The sequence below is a fragment of the Clarias gariepinus genome, chromosome 15 (genome assembly GCF_024256425.1).
Source record: "Clarias gariepinus isolate MV-2021 ecotype Netherlands chromosome 15, CGAR_prim_01v2, whole genome shotgun sequence".
Lineage (NCBI taxonomy): Eukaryota > Metazoa > Chordata > Actinopteri > Siluriformes > Clariidae > Clarias > Clarias gariepinus.
This window is the reverse complement of record NC_071114.1, coordinates 6,141,399-6,162,106: the sequence shown is the minus strand read 5'-3', so window position 1 is coordinate 6,162,106 and position 20,708 is coordinate 6,141,399. Positions and strand designations below refer to the sequence as shown.

Below are 20,708 nucleotides of genomic sequence, written 5' to 3'. Positions count from 1 at the left end.
TATACCGTGACGTGATTGGACAGCATTTTCCCGCGCCCAGGTCACTACGTCGTTTTCAGTTTTTCCAGTCACACACTTATTCATTGCTAGAACGTTCCCACAAGTACATTGGACTGGGCTTCAATACTCGATAACATCAATTAAAAAAAGAAAATCTTGAGTAATTTCTTAATAAATATTCTATTCCTAACAATGTTAAAGAAGTTCACTTTAAAATATTACACTTTATTTACCCTGTTAATTCAATAATTGCAAAATGTGGCCATTGTGGATTTTTGTACTTTCTGGAACCATCAGAAAGAATGTATTCCTCAAAAATATTTGACTGTAGAAAATCATAAATCTTCTCTGTGATTGTCTTGACGTACTGATTTAGTCAGTGCAACACAGATTTTTTTCCTGCTATTTAATATTTCTTCCACCCCCGCCCCCCTTTTTTGTTAATTATTTGTCTGTTTATTTACTCTGTCTACTGTTATTTATTAGTATATGTTTTTAAAGTTTGCTCAAATTTTATAACTTCTATTTAACTGTGGATAGTTTTTTGTATAATTCAATTTCTTATACCTAAATGTACTTTCATACTTTTTATATTGCAATTGTCATATATAACTGTATGTAAAATAATAATAATAATACTAATAATAATTTATTATTAGCTGACGTAAAGAGTCAGTGTAAAAAGTTTAAAGGTTAAAGCTGATCAGCTTAAATGTAATCAGTGATATTATTATTATTTTAGGTTGAAGCCCATGTACAAGTACAAATCTTCATTTTTTGACTTCCTGTTCGGTATTCAGAGAGTGACTTAAAAATGAGAAATCGAAAAAGTAGATCAGATTAGGATTAAGTTTTGTCTTAAAACAACTCCAGTGCGTTAAAATTCACTAATACCACTTTAGCGGTATTTGTAAAAATATTCAGTTACGTTTTTCTTATTAATACAGTATGCAGGGTGCAGGTGTTTGTTTACACTGAGCAAGCATACAGCTTATTAGTAGTTTATTTTAAAGTAGATTATTAAATCCGGCACATAACTGCAAATAACATCTCTTTTACTCAACATTTTGATTTCAAATATGGTGCAGGTTTAACTTCAGGCAAATATCCAAGTACTGCAAAAGTTTAATTAAATTCTGTCCAGTGGGCGCTTTAAGATGCGCCCACAGATTTATGCATGCCCAGTCCGCTGCTATAACTTGCAATTTACAATCTGTACTTAAAATGTTTATTTCATTTATGGTTGAGGTTTAACTTCAGGCAAATACCGAAGGCCTGGCAAAGTTTCATAAAATTCTGTTTAGCCAGTTTTGTGTGAGGATGTGACAAAAACTGGCTGAACAGATTAGAAAATTAGCTGGGACTGGGTTTGGGTCCTCCAATGTATGAAACCTAAAGACATCATTGAAAGAGTGAGTTCTGAACAATGGACAAGCAAAGGCATCTTTTATTTAATTTATATAGATTTTTTGTAATATTTAAGCATAAATAGAGATATACATAACCTGGATCACAATCGACTGCAGTAATGTGAACCACTTTAACTTTAATATGTTACAATGTACCATTACACCAGTAGCCAGTAACTACAATAACTAACATTCCAACCACTGAAATGACTGCAGAGGGCTCCGAGCCACCTCTGCCAGGATTGTCGTTTACGACATATTGCCTTCTTTAAAACATTTGCACAATTTAAATGTTTAACTGCACCTAATAGGCTCATCACCGTACACTGTTTTTTTTTGTAAATGTCTGTTAACGACTTTGTTCACAAGAAATTTCATCACAAGTCCCAGTTTCACTTTGTAATGCCTTTGTACTTGCTTTTTTTGTCATTTTATGACCACCAACAACCTTCATGAATATGTAGATTAATTTGTACAAAATAAAAACATTTATATCATTGCTGTGCCAAATGATATAGCCCATATCACACTACAAGGTCAAAAGTTTGTGGACACCTGCCCATCGTATGCGGTTCGCCTTGTGAGGAGGCCTGGTGCAAAACAGATCTTTTATTTAGTAGCGTTAAAGTTAAGGACTCTTGAGTTCCTCAAATTGAATCCATTGGCTTTGTCATGCTGGAACAAGGTTATCCCTCATCATTTTTGAAGGGAAAATTAAATGCTACAGTTTGGTGAAAAACCAGATATAGCCAGGGGTGCATATACTTATAGGAATATAGTGTATAGCCCAAATCTTATTTATTTCCTACTGTAATTTCTACAAATTACAGCATAATGAATGTTACTTGGGCAATCATAGACATCATTGTGGTACATAACCATTTAGTGTGCTTGCACAGATAACAGTACAGGAAGGGTGTCAAGTATCAAGGAAGGAAGTCTGAAACAATGCACGTCAGTAACCTGCTTTGGCATTAATCTGACTCATTAACATACATTTCTAACTGATAAACTATACATTTAAAGGAATAAAAAAAAATAGTACAACGAACATTGCAGATGGATCCAGAGCACTAACATCAGTGCAGTGCAGTATGGTTTAACCACATGTACAGTACCATTCAAAAGTGTGGATTTACTCAACAATACTGGATATTTAAAAAAAACTATGAAGTAACACAAATTAAGTTAAATAATTAAGTAAAGACAATTATTTTAGGACGAATGTCAGCTGTTCTGTAGTAGACCACTATCGTAAAGTATATTTGCAAAACCCATCAACTTCACCATGATGAAACTGTCTCTCATGAAGACCTTCTTAAGAAAGCAAGACCAAAACTTACCTCTGCTGCAGAGAAGATCATTTAAAGTTAGCAGCCTCAAAGATCACCAAATAACAAACAGCACCTCAGATTAGAGCCGTTATGAAGAATTTACAGAGCATGAGTAGCAGATACATCTCAAAATCAACTGTTCAAAGGAAATTATTGTACATTTTGGACGCATTCATCATGGCTTTACAATGAAGAAAAGGAATAAAAATGGTACATGCTACTTCCTTTGATCTTTTCCTATTTACATACCCAACACAAAAGAATCATCAAGAAAAATCGTATGATGTATGTTATATTAATAGAATATTATTATAATATATACAGTAGGGCAAAAAAAAGTACTTAGTCAGCCACCAATTGTGCAAGTTCTCCTACTTAAAAAGATGAGAGAGGCCTGTAATTTTCATAATTCTTTCAACAAAATAAGAAAAAAAAAATCCAGAAAATCACATTGTAGGATTTTCAATGAATTTATTTGCAAATTATTGTGGAAAATAAGTATTTGGTCACCTACAAACAAGATGTCTGGCTCCCACAGACCTGTAATATCTTCTTTAAGAGGCTCCTCTGTCCTCCACTTGTTACCTCTATTAATGGCATCTGTTATCAGTATAAAAGACACCTGCCCACAACCTCAAATGGTCACACTCCAAACTCTACTATGGCCAAGACCAAAGAGCTGTCAAAGGACACCAGAATCAAAATTGTAGACCTGCACCAGGCTGGGAAGACTGAATCTGCAATATATAAGCAGCTTGGTGTGAAGAAATCAACTGTGGGAGCAATTATTAGAAAATAATTCTAATAATTAGAATTACAAGACCACTGATAATCTCCCTCGAACTGGGGCTTCACGTAAGATTTCACCTTGTGGGGTCAAAATGATCACAAGAACTGTGAGCAAAAATCCCAGAACCACACAGGGGGACCTAGTGAATGACCTGCGGAGAGCCGGGACCAAAGTAACAAAGGCTACCATCAGTAACACACTGCACTATTTATTATAATCATTTTATTAATATTCTGTCTCTCATAGTTAAGGTATACCTATGATGAAAATCACAGGCCTCTCTTATCACAAATGCACAATTGGTGGCTCACTGTAAAAATAAATATATATATATATATTACAGAATGGCTGACCTGTGTCTTAAAATAACAACTAACTGTTGTTTTTGTTGTTGTTAGATAATTACCTAATTCCATACGTGTTATTTTATAATTTTGAAATCCCCAGTATTGTTGTAGAACGTAAAAAAAAATCACTAAACAAAAACAAAGAAATTTGCAAGTGACCCCAAACTTTTGAATGGTAGTGTGAATATATACTCAGCAAAAAAAGGAACGTCCCTTTTTCAGGACTGTGTATTTTAACAATAATGTTCCATAATAAAAAAAAATAACCATAATCAATTAATTAACATGCACCTGTGGAATGGTCAAGACCTTAACAGCTTACAGGAAGTAGGCGTTTAAGGTCACAGTTTTAAAAACGCAGGACACTAAAGAGACTTGTCTAACGACTGTGAAAAACACCCAAAGAAAGATGCCCAGGGTCCCTGCTCATCTGCGTGAACGTGCATTAGGCATGCTGCAGGGAGGCATGAGGACCGCTGATGTGGCTAGGGCGATAAATCGCCATGTCCGCACTGTGAGACGCCTAAGACGGCGCTACAGGGAGACAGGAAGGACAGCTGATCATCCTCGCGGTGGAAGACCACGTGTAACAACACCCGCACAGGATCGGTACATCCGAATATCACACCTGCGTGACAGGTACAGGATGGCCACAACAACTGCCCGAGTCACACCAGGAACACACAATCCCTCCATCAGTGCTCAGACTGTCCGCAATAGGCAGTCCATGAGGAGGAGATGCACTGCAGTACTTTAAGCAGCTGGTGGTCACACCAGATACTGACTGGTACTTTTGATTTTGAGCCTCCCTTCATTCAGGGACACATTGGAAAACATTTTTAGTTTATGTCTTATGGTGTTGACTCTTTTAGTGTTCATACAAATATTTACACATTAAGTTTACTGAAAGTAAAAACAGTTGAAAGTCAGAGGACGTTTCTTTTTTTGCTGAGTATAAATAGGCTATATATTAGTGCTAAATTTATTCCTATATTTTATATATATATATATTGATACAGTGTTTATATATATTAAATTATTGGCTGACTCTGTATAATTAACATGAAGAAGAATAATGGTTATACTTTTAGAAAATAATACAACCTGAGCAAAAAAATGAAATTTTACAAAATTTTACAATTATACACACTATAAAAATAATTCCTTTGAATTTTCTTGAATTTATTTACGTAAACATTGTATATATTTTACATCAAGATACTGCTCATTTATAAATGTAAAAAACATTAAAGAATTACATTTTGTCATTTATACTATTTAATAAGAAAAAAAAATCAGATTCTACATTAAAAAATATACAGTATATTGGTAGTTAGTCAGTTTAAAATAAATGAATATGGCTCATTAAATTGAGGTTCCTGGTTCACCCTTCACTCTCTGTGGTAGAAGCAGCAGCCGTGCATTGTGTACGCACTGTTAGCACCTACAGTACTACACTACACTGGGTGAAAGGAAGTGAAGCAGAGTCTATGTTTAACAAGAATACACATTTTCATAAAACGGTACACTACATGGCAAAAAGTATGTGGACACCTTAACGTACATCCCATTCCTTATTTCGTCCCCGTTTTGCTATTATTTCCTAATGCCATCTCAGGGAGTTTTTCCTTGCCACTGTCGCCTTCACTATTGGCTTGCTCACCAGAGACAATCTCTTTATTATTTAGACACATTTTCTGCCACACTTTCATCAGTTTTCTTTTTCTTTTTGTAAAGCTGCTTTAAGACAATAACCATTGTTAAAAGTGCTATATAAATAAAGTTGAATTAAACTGAATTATTATAAAGCGCCACTCTTTTGGAAAGGCTTTCCACTAGATTTTTCCAGTGACAGTTAGGTGTCCATTACTTTGGCCATATAGAGTGTGTGTGTGTGTGTGGGCGCGCAACAATGAGCAAGATGCAAAAAAATAATCTTATCTTATACAGTACACCAATGTAAAAACCGAGATTATTGATTTCATTCTTTTTCATCTTATTTAAAATGCAAAATGCATTCTGAAACTGCCCTGATGTGGCTTATACGAGGAGGCATTAAAAAGTTCCGTCACAGAACCGGTCACTTTCTCCGTATAGTATGTACTACCTTAGACGCCTTAAAACCTGGCAGTAAAGTTCGCTATTGACGGTCTGGCCCCAGGGGACAGATTCTTGATACAGAATACTGTGACCGTCGAAAAAGACGATGAGCATGCACTTGGTTGCGCTATAGACCTGCCTCACTTTTTTTCAGCCGTGGAAATGATGGGTTCTTCAACTGTGAAGACTTTTGCTTCATCTCATGGTCGTACCCATACACCCAAGTTTTTTTCACCAGTAATGATCCTCGACATGCAGGACGAGTCATCCACGGCACGCTGATGGAGGTCCTAGCAGACTTCGACGCAATGTTTCTTGCGTGTTGCTCCTGGGTTTAGCAGCCTGGAGATGAACAACAAGACTTAAACCACACGTGAAGATCGCCTGGACTGTTCCGTATGACACAATGGTGTGAATTGTGCTCCGACTGGGGATGAAACGATTCCTCGAGTAATAACAAAAAATTATCGAGGCAAAATCTTCTGCCTAGAAGCTTCTTTTAATTAATTTTAAAAGCATGCGTTATGTTTTTGCACAATTATTTGTTTGGCGTGACACATCGCGCTTTCGGATGCTTACGTCACCCACAAAGCGGAAGGAGACGCAAACAGTTAGCTGTGTATTGATTTGAGGAGCGTTCTGTTGCGGCTGCAAAATGGACGGGAGCGATAAAATTATCAGCGAGCCAAGAGATGAAGAAACCAGCAGGAGAAAACAACAGAAATTGTCCGTAAAAGCTAATGTTATGCCTTTTAGTCCTGAAAGTTAAGTTGCACAACTTAGTGTTTTTGTATAATTATAATTATTTATTTTAATGTGTGCCTTAGTATTTTTTTTATATTTAGTCATTTGAAACCATTTTTTTTTTTTTAGTTTTTGCATCTGAGAAAAGTCTTTAAAATAAGACAAGGCATAGCTTAAAGTTGATTGAGATGAATTAAGTGCATTACAGAGCCATGTAGCTATTCCTTGTATTGTGAATAATGACAATGTTTATTTTTGATAAAATGCTGTATACATTTAAAACATAAAAGTTGATTTTTCTAAAAAGAAAACCAATTAATCTTTGTTTCTCTTATATATTTTACGTTGCTGTTTAATTAAGCAAACGTACATTTTATCAGATAACTCGATTAAACTTTTGGTAGAATACTCGATTACTAAAATATTCGATAGCGACAGCCCTAGCTTCGACTATCAAGTTTTCGCCATTTTCGGGAGTTAAGCTCGTTGAAGTTCTTCCTGATCTCTTAGGAAGCCACCCTAAGCCGCTCAAACGACTCATGCAGCATCGCCGTAAGCTTGCAGAATCACGTCAAACTCACAGATTTGCCCAGTTTCACACAGCAATACACATTTCTGATGTACAGAGGACGATGTCTTTTGGCACACTGACTTATTAAGCTCGGTGCGCCCTGTCACTGTGCTTGCAGTCTTGTGCTGCCACCTGTTGGCGTGTTACAAAACTAGTCTTGAAACTTTTTGATGCCACCTCGTAGAGTCTTAGACAGGTAAAGACTACATAATTAATTTTCACCGTTATATCCCATTTAACAAGAAAGTTAATAATTAACATATGCTTTAAATTTAAAGTTTGAACTACTCCTGATGGAAGTCTTGCTGTTCTGTTACTTTCTTTTCTGGTTACCATCCACGTGTGGGTCTCCAAGTGCCTACAATCTTTCCTTTGGAGTGGACAATATATACTGGATGCATCATTGCTGTAGCACAAGCCTGTAAATCACAGTAATGAATAAGTGTCTTTAGCATAGTGTTACAGCTTACTCAACAGTTACAACAACACATACTGTATTTAAATGTTCATCAGTATTATTGGAGAGAAAAACAAGCATCAAATACGGCTGAGACCTGCTAGAAAAAGAAAAGAAGCTTATTTCTTCATCATCGGTCCATGAACAAGGTGCTGGACTGGACTATTCCACTAGGGATCAGTCTCTGATGTGTAATCAAAAGCATGTGAAGTCTGCAACATGAAGATTGTGTACCTAGATAGCACCAGGATCGTGATTAAAGGAGTGTGCTCAGAGGTTGATGAAGCTAAATCATTGAGACTTAGGCACATGGCTTTATCAACCTCTGAGCACACTCAATGGAATGTACAGTAAGTAGTTATTTACAATCTTGGTGCAATCATGGTATATACCAGCGTTAACAAACAAACATTATTGGCTGAGGTTTTAACAAGCCCATCTGTTTTTTCAAGGAACGAAATAAAAGGCAGTTTGCGGTTATTTAAAAAATAAAAAGTAATATCTTATTTTATCCTTACCTTTTAAAAAAGTAGTAAAATATGGGGCCTTTAATGAGAAAATGACCATAGCTGACATAGTGGGTACAGAGATCCTACATGTGCTAAGAAGAATAACTTGATGAGGATAACTTTTTTGGGTCAAATATCACAACTGGATGCCTGTTGAAAAATAATGGAAGGTTTCTAAAGGAAGTTCGTCCTGGCAGTCCAGGAATAAAGGATATAGAACTCGAGGCTACATACGGTGCTGACGCAAAGTTTTCAGACGCTTTCGAGTTTTACACATCTTGCTATGGTTCACGATCATCTTAAAATCCATTTAAATCATTTCCCCCTTATAATTCTACACACAGTACCCCACAATGACAAACCAAAAACAAGTGAAGCTTTCATTTGTAATATGTAAAATAAAAAAATAAAATAAAGACTGAAATATCCCATTTACTTGGATATTGTCCAATTTTTTTAAAAATATAGTACACAAGCAACAGTGAAAACTGATTAAAGACCTTTGGAAAGTGTCAAAAGGAGTGGATTGAGGCTGAAGTAAGGGCATGAAGAGCCACCACACACAGATGTCTTCAGGAAATGGGCTACAACTTGTGAATTTCTAGAATTAAGCTGCTCCTGAACCAGAGACGTCAGAAGCATCTTACCTGGGCTAAGAAAAAAATAAAAAAAAAAGGACTCTACTGTTGCTCAGTGGTCCAAAGTCCTCTTTTTAGATTAAAGTAAATTTTGCATTTCATTTGCAAATTCATTCTCAGAGTCTGAATACTGAATTTCTGATTTTCATGTGCTCTAAGCCATAGAAATTAAAACAATAAAGGCTTGAGAGAGTTTCGCTTATTCAATTAATTTACGGAAAAAATAGCTTTCACTTTATTCACTTTATTGTAAGTTTTCGAGGCTCTGTGACTAAATTACGGTGAGGCTTCTGGTCACTGGAACTATGAACAAAGGAGACATGCAATACAGCAGGGACCCATTATAATATAAAGTACTTTGCCTGAAGAACATGTACTTTAAGCATTCTGGTAAAAATGGTACTAATTACTAATTTTAAAAAAATTCAGACATCTGGGGAATAAAAATCAAGCCCCCAGTAGGGGGCAGCATTGTACAAAAAGTGGTTCTTTCTACACAAAATGGCTATTAGTCTTTATCCTTTCGACTCTTAAAAGATGAATCTTTTTTTTTGTCTCTGAATACTAGATAGACACAAAGTCCATTGTTTCCATGGGACCCTAATTTATGACTGAATTTCTTTGTTTTAGCACCCTTCACAAAGCTTAAAATCATAAATGTCAGGGGCTGCTCTGTACAAAATTATACAAACACTCACTATCCGAGTACATGCCAAGTTATTGGTCTTGAAATGTCTTTTGAATTCGCCAAGCCGAAGGTCTCTGAACTTCCTGTTGGGGATGAAGATTGATTACAGCTGTTAGCTTCTCTGTGCCAACACAAAAAAAACGGTTTGTTGGACGGCACTCACTGGATTGTACGACACACAGTAATATCTGGAAGGCCAAGGAGCTCAGTGCAGATCTCACTATGTAAACAATATTATTTATTCAAATCATTGGGAGGTGAAGTCACTCTGCCAAGGTCTGGAAGAAGATCCAAACAGTCATCTTTCTAGAGAAAATCAGTTCTGATCCAAAAGCATCAGGGATCCGATATTTAACCAAAGGTTAGGTTAAGTTGTGATAAAAGTATATTTTTTACCCTGTGTTGTTATGGACAGCAAAACAAATGTAAACAAAACTTTAATTAAAGTTCGAACCCCTTTGAAAAATTTGTTACAATCCCAGTACTGCCATTTTCATATTGATTGTGGGTAAACTTCTGACCACAACTGTAACAGGTACTCGTGTCTGACTCTGACCTCATCCATCCTTTAGGTAATGAAAAACATCACTGACATTTGTTTCCTGTCTGTTTAAAGATAAAGTTTTATCTTTATCTTATTTTTATGACTGGTGTTTCTTATCGCCCCGTCCTGCCGTTATTGCTCTAGATGTCTACTCTTGGTTTAAAAGCTTTTTGTCCTCTGACTGCATTAGTGGACACAACGTATTAAACACCATAACGGGCTTATAACAGAGGGAATGCTGATCAAAGCCATTGCACAAACTTTTGGAATAAATACATGGAATATCCTAAAGAAGAAGGAACCCAGTGGTGCACCAACCACCAAACATCAACAAGGTCAGCCAAGGAAAACATCAGCAGTTGGTGACAAAAACACTGTGGAAGCTGCAATGGAAAAAATCCAAAACCAAACAACCTTAAGGTGAAGGTATCACAATCCTAAGCTCAAATAAGACATCAATGGCAGAAATAGAGTTGATGGTCTCGAAGAAGAAACAAACAACCAAATGGCTGGAATTACATAAACAAATAAAACAAATACAGAGATAAGAGATTCAAAATATCTGGAACCTGGATGAACCTTTTGCTAAAGTAAAAGAAAGAAAGAAAGAAAGAAAGAAAGAAAGCACCTGTTTATGATCTGAAATTCGTTAATTATCTGCACATGGTTTATATTAAAACTGTCTTATCAGCGCTTTCCGCTGAAGGCTACGGTATCCCGGGTCACCTGCGGTGCCAGTGTTAAAGTGTTAACATCAGTTCACATTTGTAATTGCAGTGCGTGCAAAAATGGACACCCTGATTGTGATTTGCACGAAAGAAGAGCAGCGTGAAAAAAACCCTTCATTATGACGAATTAAAACATCCTCTCTTCCGTCCTGATCTCGCTCCGTTGGACTTTCACCTGTTTTGGTCCGCTGAAAGCAGCACTACGAGGACAAAGACTCACTTCTGATGAAAAAGTGAAGACAGCGGTGCATTCGTGGTTTGCAGCACAGCCTAAAAACCTTTTTTAATAAGGGAATACGAAAGCTTGTTGGCAGATGGACAGAGTTGTATTAAAAAGTGAGTATACAATATTATGTATTTCTCTTATCTAAAATTTTAAAGTGCATTCTACAGCCAGAGCGCAGATAAATTTTGAAGCAGACAGTCTGATCATAATTCTGGCGTACTGAGAAAACTTCCTGCCTTGATGGTGTCCAAGCACTAGTAGCACACTGGGATAAGTGCACTAGTGTAGCAGGACATTATATAGAGAAATAAAGATATCATCATAAGCGTGTTCTGTTATTCTAAGGCGTTATATTCCTGCCACAATTCTGAGCGCGTGGTTTGACATTTTGAGAGCAGACAAAGCACTCTATGCGCGTGCATTGTCTCCACTGCGCGCTCAACAGCTCGATTCTGCGCGTGCAGAGTCTTCCCTGCTTGCTCAACATGTTCTCCGCGCACGCGCGACTTCTCCATTCTGTGCGCGCTCGACTCTGCCTGCACGCGCGTGCAGCGTTTATTTTCTGTGCGTGCTCGTTTCTGCCTGTACGCTCACTCAACTTTTACAGGCAGAGTCGAGCGCGCACAGAGAACATGTTGAGCGAGCAGGAGAGGCATTGCACGCGCAGAATCGAGTTGTTGAGCGCGCAGTGGAGACATTGCACGCGCATAGAGTGCATTGTCTGCTCTCAAAATGTAAAAAAAAAACGCGCTCAGAATTGTGGCAGGAATATAACGCCATATTATTCCACGACCCGGTTTGAATTGAACGCCTCTCTTATTACGATTCATTTTGTCTTTTTGCTTCCTTACCATAAATTATTGGCCACAGCTTTTTAATCAACAATTATAAATTGTAGGTTTGCAGACTGAATTGAACTATTAGTCCCAAAAACATACAAATAAGTAAATAAATAAATGCCTACCCAGTCCAGAGCACAATTATCGTGCATGTACATTGTATATGTATATTAAGTGTACCATCATGTTTGTATTTACCTAGTAGGGGTTGCGTACTTAAATCAGTACCAGATAAATGTTGGTAATGAGGTGAAACACATTGGCGCTCTGGATGTGAATATAATGACTTACGTGGTAAGGAAAGAGGGACAGCATGGAGCCCAGAGGGAACTGACTGAAGTCCAGTTTCCCAGAGACAGGCTCCACTCGGCCATGCTCCTGAGTCATTGACAACAATCTACCAAAAAAAACAAACATGATGATGTCAATCTGCATGAATTTACAGCATTTTGAAGTTATTATGCACTAGAGTTATGGCATTGATGCAGAACTAGCCAATCAATCAAGAGCGCCTCGGAACCCATGTACGCATAATAGGGAAGATATCACTTTCCTTCAAGCAATTCAGTTTTGAAGTGGAGAACTGATTTGATCTGAAACATGTTCTGTAGTTATTGCTCGAAATCAACTCGGAAACTGAATCACAGCAATTTTGCATAAAACGGAGGGACAAAATTGCTCGACGGTGACGTCACAAACTGATTTTCTTGTGAATTAAACCATTTAGTCTGACAAAATAGGTGTGCGCGCGTGAAGTTTGCATGTTCTCCATGTGCTTGGTTGGTTTCCTCTGGTTTCTCCGGTTTCCTCCAACAGTCCAAAGACATGCAGATTAGGCTAATTGGCGTTCCCAAATTGCCCGTAGTGTGTGAACGAGTGTGTGTATGTGTGTGTGTGCACTGCGATGGATTGACACCCTGTCCAGGGTGTACCCCGCCTCGTGCCCTAAGCCTCCTGGGATAGGCTCCAGGCCCCCCGTGACCCTGAACGCAGGATGAAGCGGTGTAGACGATGAGCGAGTGAATGAGATGAGTAACCCGATGTTAATTTGGATGCTCATCATGATATTCCTCACTTCAGCTCTGGATGGTTCTCGATGACTGCGTAGCCTGTCGGTAAACAGCCTTTGCTGTCATGACTCAGCGCGGCCCAGCCGCAGTCGACCAGGAGCTGGTTTCTATGAGGGTAATGACCTATGACCCTCGTCAGCACCCGTACCGCAATATCCTCGAGTCTACAGGAGCCGATGAGCGACTGCTGCACGTCTGTGAACAACAGGAGATCGTGCAAGGGTTCATAAATCTAAATTTCCAACAAAGAATCGTCGATAAACTGATGTTCACACCACTGACCATAAAATATATAGTTTCCAGGATGGACTTCACTTAACATGGCCATGTCTGAAACCGGGTGGCTGCATGATGGGGTGGAACCAATGCTGGATTTTACATCCTGGATTCCTAGAGCTTTAAGCCTGTAACATACGACAGGAGAAACGGAGCATTATACTGTATGAAAGGCGATATCGATAACCTACATTGCTTTTAAACAATATATCACTCATGACGTTCATGGTAAGCATACTTCTCTACAAACTGCAACACGATAGTTGTCGTTTCCTGGGCGATGGCCTTAGTTTGCTCCTCCCCCTTGCAGTCATAGGTGTTTCCACAGTGGGCGTAGATCCCTGTGAGCTCCACCCCTGGAGTCTCAGAAATTTCCTTGGCTAACTCGAGAGCTGCAGGATTGGCGTGAGGAATGCCAGCTAAAAAAAAAAAAAAGAAAAGAAATAATAAAAAAAGGAGTGCAAAAGCTCACAGTGATGAATAATAATTCCCAGTAAGTGCACTTTAAATTAACTCCAAATTTTACCGTTTAAAGTCATAATACTGACAAATTACAAGCATAAAACAAGAAATTTATTACATGAAAATCTTTCGTAATCCAAATCTTTCACGCTCTGTTCGTGCCCCTCAGTGTGTACCGTACCTCTTCTATTTTCACAGTCCAGTTTTAACCATACGTTCCAGACTTTGCCCTGCTTCAACGGTCTCGCCTTCAGCTCTTGCAGGGACAAGCTGTTGTCCACCAGGACGTGGAACAAAGAAAGTCTCTCTGATAAATCTGCACAGCGCTTCACTTTGTCGGACGTTATTGGATACGCGTAGAGGATATCGTCGTAACCAGCATCGGCGTAGAAAGAAGCCTCGGCCAAGGTGGACACCACGATGCACCGCCGTGAGCCCCTGGTCATGATGTCCGCACATTCACTGAGTTCCAGAGAGAGAAGAATGAAATGCATCAAGACGTTTAAATGAGACTGTGACTGTGGACATCGAAAAAGTATAAAGTTACCATACAATACAATACTGATTAAACTTAGCAAGTTCTTTAAGAGTAACAATTGTTGTGTTAGAGGTTTCTTGGACATACGCTCATGGTCAATTAAAAAAATAGGCAGAATGTTACTGTGCATACACAAGGGCTGAACTGAAAGTAATTATTGATGGACAAGGAAGTTTATCCCATAAGAAGGAAAATTATAGGAGATATAACACAGACCACATAACATTTATAAAGACGTCATATGGCAATTTCGCTAACGTTTTTATAGTTGTTTTATATCAGGCACGGCGGTTTAGTGGTTAGCACCGTCGTCTTGCACTTGCAGGGTCCGGGTTCCATTCCCACCTCGTGTCTGCCTTTGCATGTTCTCCCCGGGTTTCCTCCAGGTTCTCTGGTTTCCTCCCACAGTCCAAAGACATGCAGATTAGGCTAATTGACGTTCCCTAATTGACCGTAGTGTGTGAATGAGTGCGCACGTGTGTATGCCCGGTGATGGATTAGCACCCCATCCAGGTTGTATTCCACCTCGTGCCCCAAGTCCCTGGGACAGGCTCCAGGCCCCCCGTGACCTTGTATACAAGATAATGTGGTATCGACGATAAGTAAGTGTTTTATATTGATTTGTTCAAAATATGCAGTCAGAACAGGGTCAAATTTTTACAATAAAAAAAATATAGGATCCTATTAAAACAACTGGATTGGTAAATGGGAGGAAACTTACTTTCAGTCACAAAAAGTGCTTTTTTAAAATGAGCTAGTTGTGAAAATTATGCGTAAAATTAAGGGTGATAATTAAGTGCACAAATTCACAGGTTGTCACCAGACTGCACCAGGATGTGCATTAAATGCCATGTAGGGACATTAACATGAGTTAAAGTCAAGGATAAAGCTGAGTAAGCAACTTTTCAGAACACTGAAAGGATGTGCGACGCCTGTGTTATCAAGGGTTGTTACTGTATGGGCTACAGAGGGGGAAACCAGCATTAAAGACAAAGACAAAGCACGCCATCAACTGAGACAAAGGGAATTCAAGAGCGGATGCATTAGCTTCATTTAGCTAATTGCATTGCTTGTGATAGACACTATATTATATATTATGCAGTACTTCTACATAAAGGAAGTGATACTATACAAATATGTGGACAACATATCGTCCAAAACGTTGTATTGGTCCTAAAAAGTGTCTCATCTAGATAAAAAAGTAAATTTTCAAATAGAATCACGTCGTTTTTCATGGTCTTTAATGCTTCTTATCTCCTGATCCATAATTCATTTTATGTAAATATTCATATTTTTATCAGATAAAAAGAAACACATTTGGCAAATAAAACGTCTTGCCTCTTTCAATGATCCTAATTGTCATTTAGATAAAACTTTTACAATTTAGATTTTACATGAAAAGAAATAAACTTGAACAAGTGTAAAATGCTAAATTATAAAACAACTGCAATATGAATCATATGCTTCTACAAGCTTACACTAATTTTTAGTATTGATATTTAAGAGAGTTTTTAATTTATTATTAATTATTTTTGTTTGAAATGAGAAAGTATACAGTAATGGTGAAAAATGGCATTTTTGGGGCACACATAAAATCATCTATCCAAAACGTCTGACGTTAAACTTTTTTAGGCAAGCAGGATTGGTCATTTCCATGTTGCTTAAACTTTAGAAGCAGCTTCTCTAGCACACACACACACAGTTTCTGTATTATACGCTATGGGATTTTGGGTAATCGGCTCCCATGCTCAGTCTCAGTGCGCGTGCATCACTTTGTTGTCGAAATTCTTTTCAAAGTTCACCTTGTTGTAGGGATTTTTTTCAAGTTCACTTGATGCACGCAGGTTAATTTGTTTTTTATTTTTATGTTACATTTTGTATTAATTATTTTTATATGAATATTTTTTGGGTTGCGGAACGAATCATTTGAGTTTGCATTATTTCCTATGGGGGAAATTCACTTTGATATACGAGTACTTTGATACACAAGCATGCTCGCAGAACAAATTATGCTCGCAACTCAAGGTTTAACTGTACCCTTTTTTTCCGTAAGACCTTACCCCGTGTGTGTGGTGCCGCCCGTGAATCAAACCTGTTAAAAATGGAAGATGCCCTTATTTATAAATAAATAAATAAAAGTGTACTTTAATTACCAATTAAACTTGCTAATAACTGGTACAGAATAAGAAATCATATTTACAAAAATCGACCCTAAAAAATAATTAGTTCATCTCAAGATCCAACAGGTGGCGCTGTTTATTTTTTAAACGCGCCCTTTTGAGTGTGCAGGTGAGTTTTAAAATGTACTAATCAGTTAACGTGTGTCGACTTGTCGCGGGCACAGCTCGTGCACAGCTCGTGCACAATGGAAAAACACTGACGTGTTAATGAGTCTCACATTGTCTTGTGCGTTTTCATGTGAGGTCGGAGCTGCACCCCGAGTTTCAGGAAGCGCTCGAGCATTGCGTCCGAGTTCCTTCTCACGATGTCCAGGTCCACAGTGAAAACTGGAGTGCAAAGGTCCTTGGTGAACTCCGCGCTGCTGTCTGCCATCCTCCTACAGAACTGCACAGACCAGAAACTGTAAACAAAAAAAAAAAAAAAAGCTGCGTTAAAATCTGTTGAATATTTACAAACAAAATGATCAAAGAGACAATAGAAAGCAAAGTGCAACTGAAAACACAAGATACACTTCTTCCTTTGAAGTCGCAGCTAAAGAGTTGCTCCACACACAAACTTAGCCACTGATTCACTGCGCATGCGCAAACGAAGGCGGCGCGCGACGGGTTGTGGGAGGCGCGCGTGACCTAAAAGAAAAAAAAAAAAAGAAAAGAAATGAAATAATAATAATAATTGTATAATGTATAAAATAAAATACTTTAAAACAAAAACTATAATATTAACAGGTGACCATAGGTGACTTACTCATATATATGACTTTTTTTTCTCCAGGGTTTACTTTTGAGACAGGTGCTTTTTAATTAATTAATTTATTTATTTATTTATTTTATAGGGACAAGTAGGAACACTTAACATGTTAGAGCCCTGGACAAAGAAAGATGACTGTCCAAAAGATGTTTTTTTTAAAGGCACCTTGACATTTCCACTTGAGTCTCCTCGTGTAATAGAGCCCACTACTCTGAGAGGGACAATAAACTCATCAAAAACAGGAGGGGCTCGCTTATACAGACATTTATACATTAATTTTAAATTACAGAACTTTATATAATTTTTAAAACTTAGTACATTTAACTTCTGCAAAACTTGACTAAGGTGTGATCGAATAGGTTTTTTTAAAATCAAGAATCTTCAAAGCTCTATTGTAGATCATTTTTAGCAGTTTGATTATTGTTGCTGTTGTTTATGACCAGGAGGTTATACAATAACGCAAATGAGAGAAAATCATGGTATGCACAAAAACATTAGCAGCATGAAATGGTAGACAGTCTCTGATCATTCTAAAACTATAAAAGTTTGCTTTTGTTACTCTTACTACCTTTTTAATATGACTTTCAAATAATAGGTGTGAGTCTAAAATTAAACCCAGATATTTGACCTCTTTAACCTGTGTAATATCTTGACCACTGATTTTTAGACACAATTCCTCCATTGGACGAGCCCTAGAAGAAAAGCAAACTGACACTGTTTTACTGACGTTAAGGGTGAGACCTGACGTTTGCAGCCATAATGATACAGCTTCTAAATGCTGTTGTAATTGTGCAGTAACAGACTGAATGGTTTTTCCCTTGACATAGACAACTGCATCCCGAATCCTGCGCCCGGACAAGTTTTTGGCAAATCATTTATGTACAATGTAAAGAGCAGTGGACCAAGTATTGATCCCTGGGGGACCCCTGTTTTCAGTGTTAAAAAGGATGATTTCTCATTATTAATTATTACACATTGTTGTCTTTTCTCCAAATATGTCTTAAACCACTGTAGTGCTTTTTTTAATCAAAATTTAACATTGATAATCTCTAAATAAGAATATCATGATTAAATAGATCAAATGCCTTTTTCAAAACCAGTCTATTTGGCCTTTATCAATTGCTGATTTAGGCTGTTCAATAAGAAAAGCAATTAGCAGTCTCAGTGGAATAATGTGGGCGGAAACCAAATTGCAGCAAATGTAGTATGTTATGGCTCTGTAAAAAGAACATTAACTGATTTGCCACAATTTTTTCTAACACCTTGGACAACACTGGCAGAATACTAATTGGTCTGTAGTTACATGCCTGGTTTTCCTGATTAAAAAATTGGTACTGTATGACCCGTGATTGTTTCCATTCATTTGGAAATTCTCCATTTTTTTTATAGAGAGATTAAACAAATGAGTTAGGGGTTTTACCAGTATCTCTCTGTTTCTTTTTAGAAGTGTCAAGGTGAAAGAGATCTTTGGAGTGGCTATTGTTAATTTTTTCTATAACAGCTGATACTTCAGACTCAGTTGTTTGTTGGAGTGAAAACAAGCTATCAATTAAGCTTACAGGTCTCTGAGGTTCCATATTGATGTTTAAATTGTGACTTTTAGAGAGCTGTTCAACAAATCTAACAAAAAAAATGATTAAATTCATGAGCGATCTGTTTGCTGTCAGTTACAAGCTCTTCCCCTATTTTCAGTTCCTGCTTTAAATTTGCTTTATAAGTTTTCTAATGTGCTCACTAATCCAAGTTTTTTGTTTTTTAGAAACTTACTAATGATTCCTTCAATATTATTCATAATTTGACTACAAGAACTATGCACATCCTGCTCTTCCACAGTGTTACTCCAATCAATTTGATTTAGTTTGTTGTCCACCTTGGGAATATCATATTTCATAATTGTTAATATATTAAATTTTGGTTTATTAAAATTCATTAACTGTTTTTTAGATAATTTCCTTGTAACTAAAATCATATTATGATCCGATAACCCAGTCAAAAAATTATATGACTTCAATATTTTCTGTTTCTATTTGAGAAAACTAAATCTATCTAAATCTTGCTTGATTTTGTAATGCGTGTAGCCCCCTTAATATTCCCATTAAAAAAAGTTGAATGGTTTTTAGTTTTTTCCTCTTGTTTTTGTTAAACCAGTCCATGTTAAAATCCCCTAATATTATCAGTTCAGATTTTTATGAGGCTACTTTTAACAACTTCTCCAGTTCACCACAGAATTTTTCATCTTGAGTGGAGGGTGGGTTATATAATACCATGATCATAAAGTGCATTCGAGGTGACAAGAAAACATCATCACAATCAAAACTTAATTCTGTACATATAATAGTGTTGCGCACATAAAAAGGCTAAATAATCTAGAATCTGGCCATGGTTCTCATACCTCTCATACTTTCTGCCCACAGAACTGTTGTTCATGGAGATTGTGGTTTTTGCACCAATTTGTTCAGTTTTGCTTACCTTATAATTGTTTTGTTGTCTGTCTGTTTGTGTAATTTGTACTATTCCTGTACGTTGTGCCTACTCTATTTTTTGGCTTTTTCAGTTTGTCCTCCAAATGCACGATCCACAGACATGCAAATGGGATAATTAGCATTCCCAAATTGATCATAGTGTGTGAGTATGTGTGTGTGCTTGTGCTCTGTAATGAACTGGCACCCCATCCAGTGTGCGTACACCGCTTCGTGCCCTGAGTTCCGTGGCATAGGCTCCGGGCCTCCTGCAACTCTGGCTAGAATGAGTGAGTGATAGGCAAAAGCCATTTCAACAACTTGACATAACTTTTAACTCAAAGTGAGTAGTGAATGATTTTGGCAGTCCTAATGTTACTTTCGGCTTACTTTAAGGTTAAGCTCATTCAAAATTTATTTAATTACGTGCACACTGGATCTCCGAGTGGAGTAGTAAAGTGCTCGCCCTATCATCTGGAGATCATGAGAGTTTGATTCCCGGGTGATGCTGTAACCTCTCGTTGCCGGAAGTCTCGAGCTGATTGGTCGGGAGGGATGAGAGGTACTTAGTGCTCCCACATTATTCACGGCTCTACAGCCAATCAGATGATGTGCACATTGATGTTGCAGGAATTATGTTCCCAAAAGAAAAAATTTAATGTATTTGATGTATTTAGCCATACATTGTTGTATTTTCTAAATGTCTTTAGAACAATATTTTTTAAAAACAAAACAAACAGTTGTTGATCTTTTGATCTGTCCCACACAACAACTTGGCACAGGTTTTTATGCTGGATGCCCTCCCTGATGCCACTCTCCCATTTTATACAGGCTTGGGACCGACACTGCATCCGTGGCTGAGATTCAGGCATCAGCTAGGAATCGAACCCGGGCCTTCTGCATGGCAGGAAACCTACTACTGATTTACCATAAGTTATTTGTTGATAATGGGTGATGTGTTCTTATAGATGACTATGTATGGTATCATACAATCTGTATATAACCCGTATGCTTATTATGTACTTTCTAGTATATCTCAAAGCATTGTGAT

At 37.5% G+C, this 20,708-nt stretch overlaps 1 protein-coding gene across 1 annotated transcript; it reads right to left on the bottom strand.

Annotated features, from left to right (window-relative positions):
* Positions 1 to 5,061: 5,061 nt before the first annotated feature.
* zgc:162816 (uncharacterized protein LOC571260 homolog) lies at positions 5,062 to 17,027 on the bottom strand. Its single transcript, XM_053513783.1, has 8 exons — positions 16,947 to 17,027; positions 16,669 to 16,854; positions 13,914 to 14,194; positions 13,509 to 13,689; positions 13,277 to 13,398; positions 13,000 to 13,189; positions 12,216 to 12,321; positions 5,062 to 7,714 (listed from the first exon to the last, which is right to left on the bottom strand). The coding sequence occupies exons 2-8, from the start codon at positions 16,821 to 16,823 to the stop codon at positions 7,625 to 7,627; spliced, it is 1,125 nt and encodes a 374-aa protein (XP_053369758.1). The 5' UTR covers positions 16,824 to 16,854; positions 16,947 to 17,027; the 3' UTR covers positions 5,062 to 7,624.
* Positions 17,028 to 20,708: the final 3,681 nt, after the last annotated feature.

Coding starts and splice junctions, on each gene's coding strand:
- zgc:162816 (XM_053513783.1), bottom strand. CDS start 16,823: ATGGCAGACAGCAGCGCGGAGTTCACCAAGGACCTTTGCACTCCAGTT. Junction 13,399..13,508: donor GTGTTGCAGTTTGTAGAGAA/GTATGCTTACCA, acceptor CGTATGTTACAG/GCTTAAAGCTCTAGGAATCC. Junction 7,715..12,215: donor TGTCCCTCTTTCCTTACCAC/GTAAGTCATTAT, acceptor TGTGATTTACAG/GCTTGTGCTACAGCAATGAT.